Source organism: Lithobates pipiens, unplaced genomic scaffold (assembly GCF_037356315.1).
Source record: "Lithobates pipiens isolate NorthernLeopardFrog02 unplaced genomic scaffold, aLitPip1_a1.2 Scaffold_18, whole genome shotgun sequence".
Taxonomy (NCBI): domain Eukaryota; kingdom Metazoa; phylum Chordata; class Amphibia; order Anura; family Ranidae; genus Lithobates; species Lithobates pipiens.
The window spans coordinates 594,777,464-594,795,455 of record NW_027507758.1 but is presented as its reverse complement, the minus strand read 5'-3'; the positions used below and the strand labels follow the sequence as shown (position 1 = coordinate 594,795,455).

Below are 17,992 nucleotides of genomic sequence, written 5' to 3'. Positions count from 1 at the left end.
CATGTTCAGGTCAAGAGATTCTACAAATAACGAGACTAGAATTCAAGAATGTGAGGCCTTTATTATCTTCTGCTTATATATGCTGTATAGCAGGACAATCTACAGATCCATATGTGAAAATATGTTGGACAGCAAGGAGGTATAAAATTAGAGTTAAGCTAAATTTATTCTCAGGTAAAGGATCCAATAATTAAAAAAAACGAAAAAAAAAAACACTTGCTTGCTATTTAAATTATACTAGTCTTTACCTAAAACCTGCTGTCCAAAGCCGGCCCCCGAGGTGTCTGCCTTGTCTGAGCCTCAATCTCCAATGTCCAAGCTGTGCCACGTCCAGACCCTCCCTCTAACCTACATCCCCCAATGAAATGCTGCAGCTACAAACAAGTACTGCAGGGGGCGTAACAGAGCTCCTCATTTAGAGGTGGAGGCTGACCTTTGCAGGCAGAGTTCCCATGTTAATGGGCTCACTGGACACTCTTGGTGCCGGCCTTGGGCAGCTTGGTCCATGGCAGGTCCAATTCATGTACTATGTTCTCTCTGCTCACCTTCCACGGCAGGAAGTGTCCCGTCCTCTTTCCCCGGGAAGGAATGCGCTTCTTCCTGCTTGATCCACAGCGCCAACTCTGGATTAAACACTGCATTGTCTGCATGGGGGGGGGAGAACAAGGAGTGAAATAACATCATGGAAATAAATAGGGGAGGGAAGATTTACTAAAACTGGAGCACTCAGAATCTGGTGCAGCTGTGCATGGTAGCCAATCAGCTTCTAACTTCAGCTTGTTCAATTAAGCTTTGAAAATAAAACCTGGGAGCCGATTGGTTTCTATGCAGAGCTGCACCAGATTTAGCTTATTCAACCACTTCAGTATCGGGCACTTTCACCACCTTCCTGTCCAGGCCAAGTTTCAGCTTTCAGTGCCGTCTGCGTTTGGATCACTTTACAGACAGCATTCGACAGGCATTGACGAGATGTACTAAACAGTTTATTTTTTTTTCTCTCTCCCCCAAATATACCTTTTTACCATTTTTTTAATGAACACAAATGGTCAGTATATCGTAAATTCAGCTGTGTTAGTGGTTTCCTGTTTTCCCTTTTAACTGGTTTCTGATCAGGACAGCAGTGTGTGTATATGAATGATGAAGGTTATACTGCATAGTAAGCTCTTGCAGGGGGCAGACTAATGTTCTGCTCAAAGTATAAAACGTAATAAATACCACCAGTTTATTAACCACTTACGGACCGGTAAAGGCGGAGACGATCGGGTCCTCTTCCCAGAGGGGCATGGAGCCGAGTGAGGGAAAGACGGCCCCCACACTATTGGATGGTGGAAACAACATCAAACCTAACGTCCACCCCCAATGGTCTTAGAGGGGACATTTTTGTTTTCTTTTAGTTGAATTTTAGTGTAAATGTTAGATGTGAGGTCTTTTTGCCCCCAGATCTCACATTTTAAGAAGTCCTGTCATGCTTTTTTTCTATTACACAAGGGATGTTTACATTCGGCCTATCACAAAGTCATCATCAGGAAATGGTCACAAAGCCATTTCTTGATGATGGCTTTGTGATAGCCCGAAACGTCGAAGGTTACAGCGCGTCATCACGTCACTTACGCCCATACAAAACTACCCAGGAATCAAGCAGAACGCCGTGAGCGTCAGCTTTCCCTACCAGGGCTGATTACCTATAACAATCACCCGGGTGCCAGGACTATAAAGGCAATTCTAAATGTAAGTGGGATTCTTTTCATTTGTGTATTGAATAAACCAGTTTAAATGGAATTGCGCAATGAAGGTTTTCCTTGGTCATTTCCACCCATCCCTAGGTATACCGTATATACTCGAGTATAAGCCGAGTTTTTCAGCACATTTTTTTGTGCTGAAAGTGCCCCCCCCCCCCCCCCCCGGCTTATACGCGAGTCACTGCGATCTGCCTGATCAGCCCATGTGTAATGCTCAGACAGCAGCCAACCAGTGCACAAAAGCCGTGCCTCCTCCTCGTCCGTGATAGGGGAACACTAATTTTACCAGCAGTGAGTCAGTGTTCCGCCTATCACTGAACAATGACTGCTGGGAAACGGAGTGTTCAGCCTATCACAGACGAGGAGGCACGGCTTTTGTACACCGGAATGGCCATTGTCTGACTGCATGACACGGGCTGATCAGGTAGGCAGATCGGCACAGGGCAGGCATGGACACAGGGCAGGCTGCAAGGGGCACAGGGAAGGCTGCAATGGGCACTGTGGACCCTATTTTTCCCACTTACAGTAGCTGCTGCATTTCTCACCTTCGGCTTATACTCGAGTCAATAAGTTTTCCCAGGTTTTTGTGGTAAAAAGTAGGTGCCTCGGCTTATACTCGAGTATATACGGTATCTTTGCATGAGACGGCATTTCAACAGGCTCCTCAGGGGTTTCCCCACATGCTTAAGAGACCATACTAGCAATAGTTGGTCAACATCCAGGGTGAGTGTACATCTATGTGGGGCACCCAGTCTGAGCACCATTGCACAGGAGAAGTCAATTTCAGCACGAGCACTTTGTTTCATCACCTAATGGGACGTTATTAATTTTGTGTTCTGCATGTATATATGAATTTGATCTACTCTAAGTGCAGCAAACGGTCTTCTACGATTTAAAGCACTGAATCCAATCAACGAAAGGGGCAGGCTAGGGACAGTTGAGTTGGGGAGGGCTAGATGATGCTGGATGATCTCCAGCGAGGGAAGGCAACTACAAGTCCAGGTCTTGCATCTGTTTGGAGCTTGACGTTTACGTAAATTAAATCATTCTGACCACATTCACATATGAATCGAAATTTCCTAAAAATAAAAGATTTTCCCATTCGGTTGGCCCCTGCAATCTGAAACCTGATTGGTTATGAAGACTCACTGCACTTTATGTGACCTGACAGCTGCTTACGTACCGGGGTCTTTGCTCTCCTCCTCCATTTTTGGCGCGGGGGTCTGGTTGCTTCGTTCGCTGGTCACGCCCTCCATTTTCACACGCAGCAAGATGTCAGGTTTGATGGACGGCAGTTGCGGCACGCTGTCCGAGACGTCAGCCATACGTTCTTGCAGATCGTCGTCGTGTGAAACCCAGGCTGGAGGGGAACAACAGAGGAGGAAAATGACTACAAGGCTTCTTTATAAAAAGGGAATGTAAGCAATATGCCAGGGATCTGCAATTAGCGGACCTCCAGCTGTTGCAAAACTACAAGTCCCATCATGTTTCTGCCTCTGGGTGTCATGCTTGTGGCGGCCAGAGTCTTACTATGCCTCATGGGACTTGTAGTTCTGCAACAGCTGGAGGTCCGCTAATTGCATATCCCTGCAATATGCTTTGTCAGAAGCGTAACTAAATCCTTCAGGGCACCGATGCAAGAAACCATAAAGGGCTCCCCCTCGGCTGCGGAATGCCAGGGGCCCTTTAGTTCCACAACTGGTGTGACTATTTTTGTTATATTATTTTTTACAATTTTAATCAATTTTTACCTTACCCGTTGGGGGGCTTTGGTGAGATATCAGGGGTCTAAACAGATCTCTGATGTTCTTAGAGACAGAGAAAGGAGAGACAAGAGGACATAGCCCTCAATATCCATCTCTGCAGCCTCAGCTGCACAGAATGAATGGACAGGAATACCTCTGTTCATTCATAAACCAAAGCATAGTAAGTAAACACAGTTTACAAAAATCATAGAGCAGATACTTATTTTAAAATTTTTTATACATTTGCAAAGATTTCAAACAAACTTCTTTCATGTTGTCATTATGGGTTATCTTTCATAGATTTTGGAGGAAAATAATGAATTGACTCCATTTTGGAATAAGGCTGTCGCATAACAAAATTTGGAAAAAGTGAGGCGCTGCATCTACTCCCCAAAGCCTTGCCAGGATCCACAGTATAGCAGTTTTTTTTTCTTTTAGGCCCCTTTCACACTGAGGCAGGAGGAGCATCGGCGGTAAAGCGCCACTATTTTTAGCGGCGCTTTACAGTCAGATTTGCGCCACTATTCGGCCGATAGCGGGCGGTTTTACTCCCCGCTAGCGGCCGAGAAAAAGGGTAAAAACTGCCGCAAAGCGCCTCTGCAGAGGCGCTTTTCCGGCGGTGTAGCCGCACTGCCCCATTGATTTCAATGGGCAGGAGCGGTGTACACACCGCTCCTTCACCGCTCCGAAGATGCTGTTAGCAGGACTTTTTTTTTACCGTCCTGTTAGCACACCGCTCCAGTGTGAAAGCCCTCGGGGCTTTCACATTGGAGAGACAGCAGCTGCTGTTTCAGGTCGGTTTGCAGGCGCAATTTTTAGAGCAATAGCGCCTGCAAAACGACCCAGTGTGAAAGAGGTCTTAGGGTAAAGGTGTTATATAAAATAAAAGCTGATCGTTTTAGGCACCCTGTCAGTGGTAAATGGTTTGTCTCATTCCAGTAAACTGATACATCTGGAAGAGAGCTTGTTCTTGTGACAAACAGACTTGGTGGCTGGATCAGCAGATGAACAGAAGAAATAAACTTGCAGAAAAAAATAAATTAATTAATTAATATATAGATATATCTATATCTCTCTCGCTATATCTATATCAGCTATCAGATATAAGAATTGGTAAGCTTCAAGATAATATACGTTTTGGGTTTAATACCGCTTGAGGGGCTTGTTCACTCTACCTTAGTTCTTTGAAGGGCAATCTGCCTCGTATCCCTCTTCAGAGGTCATTTGATAGGTGGTGAGGAGGCATTAGTTGCCTGCTTTAACCCCCTCCCCCTTTTTTTTTTTCTTTTTTTTTTGAGCATGTACTCATTTAGTGATATTTTTGAAGGCAATAAACATATTGATTTTTATAAAAAATCGTTTATTGAAAAAAATAATTTGTCATTAAAAATTGTAAAAGGAAATTATACAATCATAACATGAACTTAAGTCAACATATCATATATCAAATACTTCAAAGATATTGTACAAAGAGGTATCCCCCATCTAGAGGCTAAGATCCCACCCTGTTGGTGCATGGATGGATGAGTCCAATAAGGTGGGAGTAACCAACGCGTTTCAAAGTATAGGTACAATTAACATCTTCCATAGGGATATTACCACAACTGCAATGCAAAATAATAGTGCTTACAGCATTGGTACATTTGATATACATGTATAACGATTCCAAAATGATATCCATATGAACGGACTCAAAAAACATACTTACAACACAATCTATATCTAACTTGAGCGTTTCATAGCTTCAAGAAGAGCCCCAATATGCACTCCCTGTCAGACGTTCTTGCTACACAAAGACCACTGACTATTGTGCAAAAATTAGGTGCTATTTGCTTGGAAAAAAAAAAAAAAGAGTATACAAATATCAGGCTAATTAGCTCCTCAAACAAGCTGAAACAAAGAGATGTTTCACAGCCCGGGGATATTTATACTTACTGATGCCTGGTATTTTTCGCATATATTGCACAGTAGAAGCTGCTGCCATGAAATCCTTGCTTTATTAATTCATCCTCAAGTAAGCTGAAGATGATACAAACATGTATCCTTCTCCACCGAAGTGGGAAGGAGGAATGGTGCCTGCTGTGGTCCTCGGCGTTACCATAAAGTGCGCATGTTCGACGTGGTGACATAATACGCCACTGCGTCATGCCCGTCTCCGGAACGGCCACATCCAGAGACCAGACCAGCGGGCTGTGAAATATCTTTTTGTTTCAGCTTGTTTGATGGGCCAGTTATACTCATATGTGTACACGCTTTTATTTTTTTTCAGGCAAATGGCGCCTCATTTTGGACAATAGTCTGTGGTCTTTGTGTAGCAAGAAGTGCATATTGGGGCTCTTCTTGAAGCTATGAAGCTATGAAAGCGCTCACATTAGATATAGATTGTATGGTATGTTTTTGAGTCCGTTCACATGGATATAATTTTGGAATCATTATACATGTATATCAAATGTACCAATGCTGTAAGCACTATTATTTTGCATTGCAGATGTGGCAATATCCCTGAGGAAGAAGTTACTTGTACCTATACTTTGAAATGCGTTGGATACTCCCACCTTACTGGACCCATCCATCCATGGACCAACAGGGTGGGATGTTAGCCTCTAGATGGGGGAAACCACTTTGCAAAACATCTTTGAAATATTTGATATAATGATATGTTGACTCAAGTTCATGTTATGATTGTATAATTTCCCCTTTACAATTTTCTAAAATTTTTAATGACAACATTTTTTTTTCAATAAATGATTTTTTATAAAAATCAATGTGTTTATTGCCTTAAAAACCCCACTAAATGAGGACACGCTCTAAAAATGACGTATTGGGATGATGGCAAATTACACCCACAATCGTTTGAGTTTATCCATTTAGCCTGCTTTAACCCTGCATTAGCATGCCGCAACCGTCTCCGGACCTCCTACTCTCATGTTCTCTCGTCTCCTCCTCCTCCCATGTTCATCTCCAGGATTTCTCCAGAGCCTCTCCCATCCTCTGGAACTCGCTACTTCAACCTGTCCGGCTATCTTCTACTCTTGCTACCTTCAGGTGATCCCTGAAAACTCATCTGTTCAGGAAGGCCTATCACGTCTCCAATGAATCTTCTACCACTTCCATCAGCTCATTCCCCACAGTTACAACCTTTTGTACCACCTGCCCCACACTATTAGATTGTAAGCTCTTCTGAGCAGGGCCCTCTTTATCCTCTTGTATTATAACTGTATTGTCTCCTTTTTATATTGTCAAGCGCTGCGTAAAACTGTTGGCGCTATACAAATCCTGTATAATAATAATAATTATATAATAATAATAATAATTGCATGTGACTGCAGGGTTCTTGCAGAGCAGCCCCATTCACTTGAATGTGGCACGTTCAAAGGGTTCTTCTCCCTTTGGATTCTGCATGGCTCTGTAGACCACCACCCACCACCTTGTCATTCATCCACAGAGATCTGTGAATGAACTAGAAACCCCAACTGCCACTGCAGCACTAAAGATTACTACAATTGTACTTCATTGTTTTTTCCTTGAGCTCTGTAACTGAAAGTCTGTACCGTATGGACAGGGAGCTGGAGGAAGAGTCTGCAGGAGCCTGTGCATTACACCTTTGACCCACTGAGCATATGCACTGCTCTACAGGCTCATTTGCAAAAGAAAAAAAAAATGAAATTTGGCAAACGTGGATGCATTTACTTATTTTGCAAAAGGTGGACACAGCCTGTAGGTGGGTGGGATAAGGTTAGGGTAGCAATGGGTTGCCTGTTTTTTCGTGTGTGTACAGTGCTATAGATCCTCACCACTGGCTGCCATTTCTTCCTTACTTAATTCATCCCTGAAATACGGCTCCTCATGCTGCTGAATCTTCACCAGGGTCCCGGGGTTGGCGATCTCGTACCCTGAGGAAGGGAAGGAAAACAGCCGGGGGTCATCATAAACAGACACACTTACGGTTTATTTGGAAGAATTGATGGTGTTAAAGAACTGTGCAATTTTCTCTGTAAAAGGGGAGAAGAACCCCACCGGCGTTACTGCAAAAATACCAAAGGAAGCCATTACACATAAGCCTGAAATCCACCCACCTCTGCCGCTACAGGTGGCTGCTGATCAGCACATCCAATGTAGAACAAATAAGGGAACATCAACCTTCACCAAACATTATTGTTCCCGATAAGATCACAGAAAATCCTCACTAACCATGCCTCCTTGAAGGGAGACTTCCTGAGATCTTGTCCTAGAACAATAAAGTTTTGTAAAGGCTACAACTAATTCTGCAGGCAAATGCTTAGGGCTATGAAACGGGTCCTCTTTAATGCTCACTCCCTCAGTCACCTTTCATTTGTACCCTTCATTGCTCCATTCAGCCATCAGGAGCAAAGAGAAATGCCCGATACCCCATCGGGTACCAACCAGAGAGCCTTTTAGTAGCCATTAAAGAGGAAGTAAAGCCTTAATAAAAATAAAAATAGACCCTGCAAGGCAAAGGCATAATGAGCTAGTATGCATAGCATACTAGCTCATTATGAATAACTTACCTGAGATGGAAGCCCCCAAAAGCGACCCTCGACGTCCTCCTCCGACGCCGCCATGATACCCGGAGTGACTTACGGGTATTGCGGCTTCGGCGCTGTGACTGGCCGGAGCCACCGTGACGTCACCCCCGCATGCGCTGTAGACAGCGGTGCTTGTCATTTGCACAGTTTAGGAGATATTTCTTGAACCTACAGGTAAAACTTGTTTACAACCACTTTAACAGAATTTTTTTTGGCCTGGCTGAAGGCAAGTAGGTGGTGCTTAGCCCAGAGGCTAAGGATATAAAGTCACTAGAAACTGGACTGATTCAGGGAGGGTCACAGAAAAGGGCTTTTGGACTAACAAAGTTAACAGACCCTTCAAGTCGCCTATTTATAGACAGGCAAACTGTGAGAGTGTCTAATTATTGCTGGCCCAGCTCCTCCACCACTCCCCTCTTTACATAATCTTTCATGTAGAGTGAGTGACAGCTCTGAGGTAGCGAACATCACATACAAGATGGCGGTGCCCAGCAAAAGTCTCAGGGCCTTTGGATGTCTACACAAGGGAGGCTTTTACTGGGATATAACATGCAAAAATGCACACATAATATTATGGGAAGGTGTTTTTTTTTTTAATGGTCCGGCAACAAGGTCTCTTAAAAGTGTCACATCACCTTGGCGGCACAAAGCACCAGAGAGGTGATTTCTCGGCAGTAGTATGTAAAAGTAGAGAGACTACAAGCAATGGTCTCAGGACACACATGTCAACTAGCCTCTCTGGTATTATGGAGCAATATTACTCCAGTTGGGAAGGAAGGCCTGGGACACATGGCACTGAGTGGAGAAGGGGGTCACTGAACAGCGGTTGTGCAGGGGTAGAAAGCGAGTGGTCACAAGATTCTGTAAGATGGGAATGGGGGGGGGGGGGGGAGGAGCAAATATATCAACTATAACAATGGATGCAAAATCAATAAAAAAATCAATAAAAAAAAATTGAAATTACAAATGGGAGGGGGTGGGTCACGACAGGCAACCATAACCGTGGGGGCAGAATGCACCAATATTGATACCACAATGGGGGAGGTAAAGAACAGGCGACCATAGGATGTGGGCAGCATGCACCAATATTGATATTACAATAGGGAGGTAGAGGGCAGGCAACCATATGATGGGGGGCAAAATGCACAAATATTGATACCACAATGCGGGAGGTAGAAGGCAGGAAACCATATAATGGGGGAAGAATGCACCAATATTGATAGCTCAATGGAGGGGTTACGGTTGAAGTAGAGGGCAGGCAACCATATGGTGGGGACAGCATACACCAATATTGATACCACAATGGAGGAGGTAGAAGGCAGGCAACCATATGGTGAGGGCAGAATTCACCAATATTGATAGCTCAATGGAGGGGTTACGGTTGAAGTAGAGGGCAGGCAACCATATGGTAGGGACAGCATGCACCAATATTGATACCACAATGGAGGAGGTAGAAGGCAGGCAACCATATGAAGGGGGGCAAGAATACACCAATATTGATACCACAATGGGGGAGGTAGAAGGCAGGCAACCATATGGTGGGGGCATAATTCACCAATATTGATACCACAATGGAGGAGGTAGAGGGCAGCCAACCATATGATGGGGGCAGAATGAACCAATATTGATATTATAATGGGGAGGTAGAAGGTAGGCAACCATATGATGGGGGGCAGAATGCAACAATATTGATACCACAATTGGGAAGAGGGGGGAGTAGAGAGCAGACAACCATATGGTGGTGCAGCATGCACCAATATTGATATCACAATGGAGGAGGTAGAAGGCAGGTAACGATATGATGGGGGCATAATGCACCAATATTAATAACACACGGGAGGAGGGGGTGGTTGGTGGGTTTGGGTCGGAGACAGATGACCACAATGGAATGCACCAATATTGATATCACAATAGAGGGTTCATGCGGCTTGTTTTTAACCAATCTCAGCCTGTGTCTCTCCTCTACAAATCCTACCCCCCACATTGTCTGTGTAATTTACAGTAGAGACAGCTTACCAAGTGCGGTGAGAGCTCCGTGGATCTCCTTCATGATATTTTGGTACAGCTTCCTCTGCCAGTCTGCCAGCAGCTGCCAGTCCCGTTGAGAGAAGTAGACGGCCACATCATTAAATGTCACGGTGCCCTGAGATAGAAAGGGATTGAAGGACCACAATGAGAGTCACACCAACACTACAGGAGAACACTGAGGACAGGGGAAGATCAGGGAGTAGACAACCAGGCTCATCATCAACACCAAATCAACTGGTCCCGAAAAGCCCTCTAAGGTGGAACTACAGACACACAAGGACTTTAGATGCTGACTGGCTTCTGTTCTACAGATACTGGGGGGGGCACTCCTGTGCACTTACTGTGTGGGATATTCTTCCTATTATAATCAGTGATGTAGAAACCACACTCAGCAACGTTATAGATCAGCCCTTCGCAACTTTATTACCCCAGAGAAAACCCTAAAATAAAATTTCAGGTCTTGAAGAATCTCTGCCAAAACCAGGGGTCAGGGGGTAAAATGCTCCTCACAATGCTGGCCAGTGGGAAGAATGCCCCCTTTACTGATGGCTAAAAAGATCCCTGTTCTCTAATGCCGCTAAGTGTCATTGTTCCTATAACTATGGAGATTAGAGGTCAATCAGCCACAACTCAAGGAACCCCTAGCAACTCCTAAAGAGACCCCGATTGAGAATGCATGTTCTTAATGTGAAGCAGGTGCAGTAAACCTGAACACATTGGATGCCTGCTAAAAGGAGAAAGGATTTCTGGGTAATGCCAAATTTTGAATTTGCTTGGGGGCCTATGTCAATGAGCATTTCACTTCAAATGGGTTTTGCATTCTCATACAAGTCAATGGAAATGCTAAAAGACATTTGGAGAAGGCCAACTGCTGGTCGAGAGGGGGCAAACTTCAGGCCAGAGGGGGGACAACTTCAGGCCAGAATTCTACGGTAATGCTAAAAGCAACCTGAAGGAGGTTAAAATAAGAGTTAGGAGAAGGTCAACTGCCAGTCGGTATGAGATCAACTTCGGGCCACAAGAAGGTCAACTGCGGTCAGGAGGAGGTCCACTGCAGGTCAAGATGTGGTCAATTGTGAGTCAGAACGAGGTCAACCATAAGTCAAATTAACCACTTCCCGACCAGCGCACGACGATGTACGTCGACAGAATGGCACGGGCAGGCATATTGGCGTACAGGTATGTCCAATATTCGATGCCGCCCTGCCATCGGGAGCGCGCCGTCGGTGGCGCGCTCCCGCGCTGGTCGGGACCCCCGTGAGTCCGGTCGCGGGACCCGCGGACTCGATCGCCGCGGGCATCCCCGCGATCGTCTCACGGAGCGGCCGAATAGAGCAAATGCTGTGTAAACAACATTTGTCTATTCTGCCTAGCAACTAGTGACGCTGATCTCTGCTCCATGTGATTGGAGCAGAGATCAGTGTACACTAAATGAAAGCCCAACCCCCCCACAGTTAGTAACACTCCCCTAGGAACACTTAACCCCTACACTGCCACCCACTGGTTAACCCTTTCACTGCCAGTGTCATTTACACAGGAATCACTGCATTTATATAGCAGTGATTACTGTATAAATGACAATGGTCCCAAAAATGTGTCAAAAATGTCCGATGGGTCCCCCACAATGTCGCAGTCACAATAAAAATCGCTGATCGCCGCCATTACTAGTAAAAAAAAAAATGAATAAAAAATTATTAATAAAAATGCTATAAAACTATCCCTATTTTGTAAACGCTATAACTTTTGCGCAAACCAATCAATAATCGCTTATTGCGATTTTTTTTACCAAAAATATATAGAAGAATATGTATCGGCCTAAACTGAGGGAAAAAAATGTTTTTTTATATATTTTTGGGGGATATTTATTATAACAAAAAGTAAAAAATAATGTGTTTTTTTCAAAATTTTTGCTCTATTTTTGTTTATAGCGCAAAAAATAAAAACCGCAGGGGTGATCAAATACCACCAAAAGAAAGCTCTATCTGTGGGAAAAAAAAGGACGTCAATTTTGTTTGGGAGCCACGTCGCACGACCGCGCAATTGTCAGTTAAAGCGACGCAGTGCCGAATCGCAAAAAGTGGTCTGGTCTTTGACCAGCAAATTGGTCCGGTCTGAAAGTGGTTAATCTATCGAATTCTGATTGATATCAAAAGCGGCTTAAGCTGGTGTCATCAACAAAAGCCCAAGGCCTAGCAATAAAGGCTTTTAGGGCTAATTCACACTGGCCCTCAGCCAAATCGCAGAGCAACCGGAACGAATGTCGGTTGGCTAGGGGGCAGTGTAGTGCACAATTCATCGCATCGCACTGTCCCTATTTTATTTTTAACAATCTTTATTTGAAGTGTACAAAACGTACGCTTCATTCACAGCAATGTAGGGGTGGCACCATGCGCTGCTCGGCAATGCAAAGCAATTCAGGCTGCTGCGCTGCAATAAAAAAAAACGTAGACTGCCTGCATTTTAGCACAGCGCCAAGCTGCATTGCAGTATTAGTGGGATACATAGGAAACAACTTTTTCCTGTGTGTCCCTGCGATTACAAACATTTTACGACGTAGTAAAATGTCTGTCACCGCATATAGCGTGACTTGGCCCTTAATCCTGGTGTGCAAAACACAACATTACTCAGAAGTCATTTTATTTTTCAGAGGTGGCTACATACATAGGCAGAGGACTACCTGAAAGCTTCTATATGGGTGCCAAGTGTTCAGGGGATTCCGGTAATGTGACTTAGGGCTCTGTGCAGATTTATGGGCAGAAAAACAGTATGAGAGGCAATAAGACACTGGCAAACCCTATCTACAGAGTATTGATGTGTGCAGTGGCACCATTGCAGTAATGAAGGAGGTGTCTGAAGAGCAAAGTTGCATAAAGGGTTTGGACTCTGGAGATTACAGAGGCGATATATGTATATGAAGCTTACTGATCTGGGCAATGTAGCAGCTCGCTAACCGGCAATGGGTTCCGACTCACTTGAGTCCATCCCTCCATGACGTTCCACTATCGAAACAGGAGAACCCGCACTTACAATCGTCCTCAGTTCTTTGTATTAAAAAAAACACGTTATTGCAACTTATTATTCATTAAAAGTTTGGATTTCAGGCGATACCAACTAAAACGTTTGTAGCAGAAGCTTTTAAGGGTTGCTGACCCCTTCCTCAGGAAAATAGGTAGTGCCCGAAGAAGAAGAAGAGGCCAGAGTGTCTTCAAAGCTTACACTACAATCTTTTTAGTTACCATTCACCCCAAGTCCAAATTTCTAATGAATGTAATAAGTTACAATCAAGTTTTTTTAAATACAAAAGAAAGGAGGATTGTATGTGCGGGTTCTTCTGTTTGTGCTGGATTGTCACGGAGGGATGGACTTGAGTGAGTCGCCACCCATTGCCAGTAAGTGAGCCGCAAAATGGTCCCTAGCGGTAAGCTTCTTATACTTTAGTCTTCGGAAAACAGGATAGAAGATTCTGCTCTTTAAACATACTCACAAAGTCCAGTTACAGCACATCGCTCTCCGCCAGACCCTTTCCCTACTGCCTTTACGTGTTTCCCCAACCCACAAACACGAGACCATTGAACAGAAGCCCCTGTTGAGGTGAAGTATGCTGAGGGAGTGGGGACTGGGTCTGTGATGTAACTGGGCTTTGTAAACTTACAATATTTTTTGGGGTAAATAAAACGAAGGAAGGAGAACAGAGGTGAAGTTGAAACCAGTATGTGGGCCTGTTTACATCAGCTTTAATGGAGTTGGAAGGTATTAGGGGGGCTTGTGGTGTGATCAGGAAGACACAATCAATTAGAAATTACTGGCGGCCTGCTTCCCCCTTACAGGTTTTCTTACATTTACACAAAGTGAAAAAAAATATAGTAAAGTGGACCTTTCATCAAGAGGCTGGACAACTGGCCTTGGAAGCAACAACAGTCTACGAAGTGCCATGCTACCTCCATAGCATTGGTGTAATACAAGGGGCTGGCAGCAGAGGGGGCATTACCAGTGCAGACTTTGACACACCCCCTCTGCCTACACAAAAGTCTTCTCCAAGCATTGACCGGTTAACCGAGAAGGAACAGCCAGATACCACCGGCCATGTGTGTGTTTTGGTGGAAGGGGCAAAGATTTCATCCCTATCCAAAAAAATCTTTAATCCAGATTCTATTACCAAACTATGTGGCTTATTAATCATGGGCCCCCAGAGACATGCTTCTGAGAGTGGGTGATCTGCAAAATGGTCAATAGCTGTAGCTATAGGGACAGTGTAATATGGACTTGGTGGATTCACAAATTCTGCCTACTGAGTAAAGGAGCCCTGACTAAAATGCTGGACGCACCAGGTAAAGGGTTTACTTTACACCGGTATGTCAAGACTCAAATGAAGCAGTGAGCTGAACGATTTTCCAGGGGCCACACCTAATTCCAGCAAAAACAAATGTTAGAATTTTGGTAACCACTTGATTTTAGGAGGCCCCTCGACACTCAAGCTGAGACTTTTGAAGGCATCTGGCTTCTGATGTTCAAGTGGAGACTTTAAGAAACCTATTACCATCATACTGCGGAATTAGGAGGCCTCTGACTCCTGATGCGAACACGGGAGAGGACATCCCTTAATCTGAGACTTTACAGAACCTTTGACCCTTAAACTAAGGCTTTAGGAGACCTCTCACCCTGATATTTAATCTGAGACTTTAGGCGACCCCTAACCCTCCATATTAGATGTCCTCTATTCCCTAAGGCTGAGATTTTAAGGGAATTCTGACCCCTGACACCCAGAGAGAGAGAGACTTTAGGAGGCCTCTGACACTAAAACTAAACCTTTAGAGGACCTCTGACCCTCAAGTCGAGACTTTATTCCCTGGGAATTCAGGCTGAGACTTTGGAAGGTTTCTGATCGCTGATGTTCAAGCTGAGTCTTTGGGAGACCTGACACTCAGGCAAACTTTTGAGAGGACATCTGAAACATTAGAGGACCACAAATAAGCGTAGAATTTAGGTAACCTCTGACACCTGATTAGCAGACTGAGACTTTAGGGACCACTGATCCCCTAATGCTCAGTCTGATACTCTAGGAGACCTAAAACCCTCATGCAAAGTCTTTAGGAGGCATCTGACTCCTGATACTCCAGAAAGACTTTTAAACCCTGAAATTCAGGTGATGACTTTAGGGGACATCTGACCTTCAACAAGCTGAGACTTTAGAGGATCTCTGACCAATAAGACAAGACATTAGGAGACCCTTGACCCCTGATGCTCAAGCAGACTTTACGGGACCCCTGACCCTAAAGCTGAAACTTTAGGAGTTCTCTGCCTCCCAACATTAAGGCTGAGACTTTAGGAGGCCTCTGATCCACAGCACCAAGCATGAAACTTTAGAGAACTTCTGACCTTCATGTTGAAATGTTAGATGACCTTTGACCCTTAAGCTATGTCTGTAGGTGACCCTTGGCACTTCATGCTCAATCTGAGACTTTAGGATTTCTCTGACCACTGGCATTTAGGCTGAGATTTTTGGGGACCTCCGACCCTTGAAACACAAACTGATACGTTAGAGAACCTCTGTCCCTCAAACTGAGACTATACCTATAACCCCGGAATCTGAAGGTGATATTTCGGGGGACCGCCGACCCCCTCAAGCTCAGATGTCAGGGGGTCCTCCGACCCCTCAAGCTCAGACCTCAGGGGGACCCTCCGACCCCTCAAGCTCAGACCTCAGGGGGACCCTCCGACCCCTCAAGCTCAGACCTCAGGGGGACCCTCCGACCCCTCAAGCTCAGACCTCAGGGGGACCCTCCGACCCCTCAAGCTCAGACCTCAGGGGGGACCCTCCGACCCCTCAAGTTCAGACCTCAGGGGGACCCTCCGACCCCTCAAGCGCAGACCTCAGGGGGACCCTCTGACCCCTCAAGCTCAGACCTCAGGGGGGACCCTCCGACCCCTCAAGCTCAGACCTCAGGGGGACCCTCCGACCCCTCAAGCTCAGACCTCAGGGGGACCCTCCGACCCCTCAAGCTCAGACCTCAGGGGGACCCTCCGACCCCTCAAGCTCAGACCTCAGGGGGACCCTCCGACCCCTCAAGCTCAGACCTCAGGGGGACCCTCCGACCCCTCAAGTTCAGACCTCAGGGGGACCCTCCGACCCCTCAAGTTCAGACCTCAGGGGGACCCTCCGACCCCTCAAGCTCAGACCTCAGGGGGACCTCCGACCCCTCAAGCTCACACCTCTAACCCAGATGGTCCAGTTTTAGAGCCAATGGACAATGACAGCTCAGCCTGGCTAGGGGTGTGTTAGCTCATGGCGGTGTAGCGCCCCCTGCAGAGGACTGTAACTCCCAGCATGCCCCTGCAGAGACAGACAACTGGCATGCTGGGACTCCTCCCACCCTGCCTTTGTGGCCCTGCAGGTCTCAGGAAACCCCATGCACGGTCCTGTAGGGCCCCTTCAGGGTAGAGAAGGGAGAAGCGAACCCATTGGTCCCCGCAGTGCTATGCTGAGCCTACAATTGAGGAGGGCCGGGCCTCCCGTGCGCTCATTGGTTGCGGGAGAGGAGACTAGGTTGCTGCATTTACCGGGTCCCGGATTTCCTCCATCTTTCACCAGTCTCCTGTCCGCTCCTCTGCCCGGTCACCGCTTCCGGTCTCTAGCCACCGCCCACCGCGCAGGACCAGACCGCGAGAGGGTGGCGTACTGCGCAGGCGCTAAGCGCCTCCATGCCGCCCACTGCGCTTGCGCGGGAGTTACGGGCAGCCAGCTTTACTGCGCATGCGTGAGCTCGCCTAATGGCTCTGTGGTCACATGGTGCGTTCATTGATGTCTGTTGTAGGAGAGGCAGAAGTAGTCTTCCCATGAGAATAGAAATCACAGGTTACCTCTAGGAAACAAGGGATGAATATAAATCTTTACAAATGGGCTCTAAAACAAACAGAGACAGGCTGGAGATATTAGGCCTAATAGCTTGACCAATGTCATGTGACCGGCCCCCTCCAATCAGGGAGTGCAGATTTTTTTTATTATCATAGTGATAACATTTTAGGTTTGAGTTACAAGTTGTTGTAAAATTATTAAGATCACAGAAAATAACCAGAATTTCCTGGGAAAAAATGAGCGACGCAAATAAAAATCACATGTTTGGACCAATTAAATGGCACCAAGGATGTCCATGGACAAGTAAACAGTGCTGAAGTTGTCCACAAGTAAGTGAATGGCGCTGAAGACATCCATTGATACCTCAATGGTGCCACGTCTGTATATTAAGCTGTGCCATGGATGTGCATGGTATTGTGGATATCCATGGACAAGAACATACCTCCCAACTTTTTCTGAGATGGGTATGAGGGACACCTATCAGCAAAAGTATGCAGGCATAGGACACACCCCCCACCACGCCCTCCTTAAAGGAGAATTGTACAAAGCAACAAGAGTGTTTATACCCACAAGTGCTTTTTTACCACTACTATTCCTTTATATTGGCTTTTGGAATTTACAAATGCAGCAATTTACAAATCAGATGAAAGGTTTAGCGCTGGGAAACACTTTTTGATAGATAAAAAGTGCATTTTATATACATCTATATTAGGGCTGCGGAAATTAACGATTAATTCCTTCCATTAATCGTTTATTTGATCGATCAAAATTCTTGCTGCCTGCCCTGGGGCCGCTTTGGGCCAAGCTGTGGCTGCAGCGCAGCCCTCCGCTCCCTCCTCCTCCACGATACGCCATACACAGTCTGCGGGCATCTCCCGCTTTGTGTCTCCAAGCCGAGTGTGGAAAATCTGGCTGCGCTGTGAGAAAAGTCCCGCCCTCCTCCTAGATCACATCGTGTGATAGACGCAGTGTTCTGTCTATCACACGAGTTGATCTAGGAGGAGGGCGGGACTTTTCTCACAGTGCGGCCAAAGTTTTCACACTCAGCTCTGAGACACATACTGGGGAGATGCCCGTAGA

The 17,992-nt window shown here is 45.8% G+C and overlaps 1 protein-coding gene across 4 annotated transcripts in view; it reads right to left on the bottom strand.

Moving 5' to 3' along the window:
* The window catches only part of LOC143989168 (zinc finger protein 783-like), a 43,258-nt gene extending 26,491 nt beyond the window's left edge, over window positions 1-16,767 (bottom strand). For 3 of the 4 annotated variants that reach the window (XR_013277001.1, XM_077489199.1, XM_077489201.1), the window contains exons 1-5: window positions 16,618-16,767; window positions 10,048-10,174; window positions 7,279-7,377; window positions 2,923-3,099; window positions 546-644 (exon numbers count right to left, since the gene is read on the bottom strand). Coding sequence is in view for 3 of the 4 variants with exons in the window: in XM_077489199.1 (XP_077345325.1) it covers window positions 546-644; window positions 2,923-3,099; window positions 7,279-7,377; window positions 10,048-10,174; window positions 16,618-16,638 (523 nt within the window). In the remaining variant the exon portion in view is untranslated. The remainder of the gene's footprint in view (window positions 1-545; window positions 645-2,922; window positions 3,100-7,278; window positions 7,378-10,047; window positions 10,175-16,617) is intronic. The other variant, XM_077489200.1, reaches the window with a different exon arrangement.
* Between the last annotated feature and the right edge of the window lie 1,225 nt (window positions 16,768-17,992).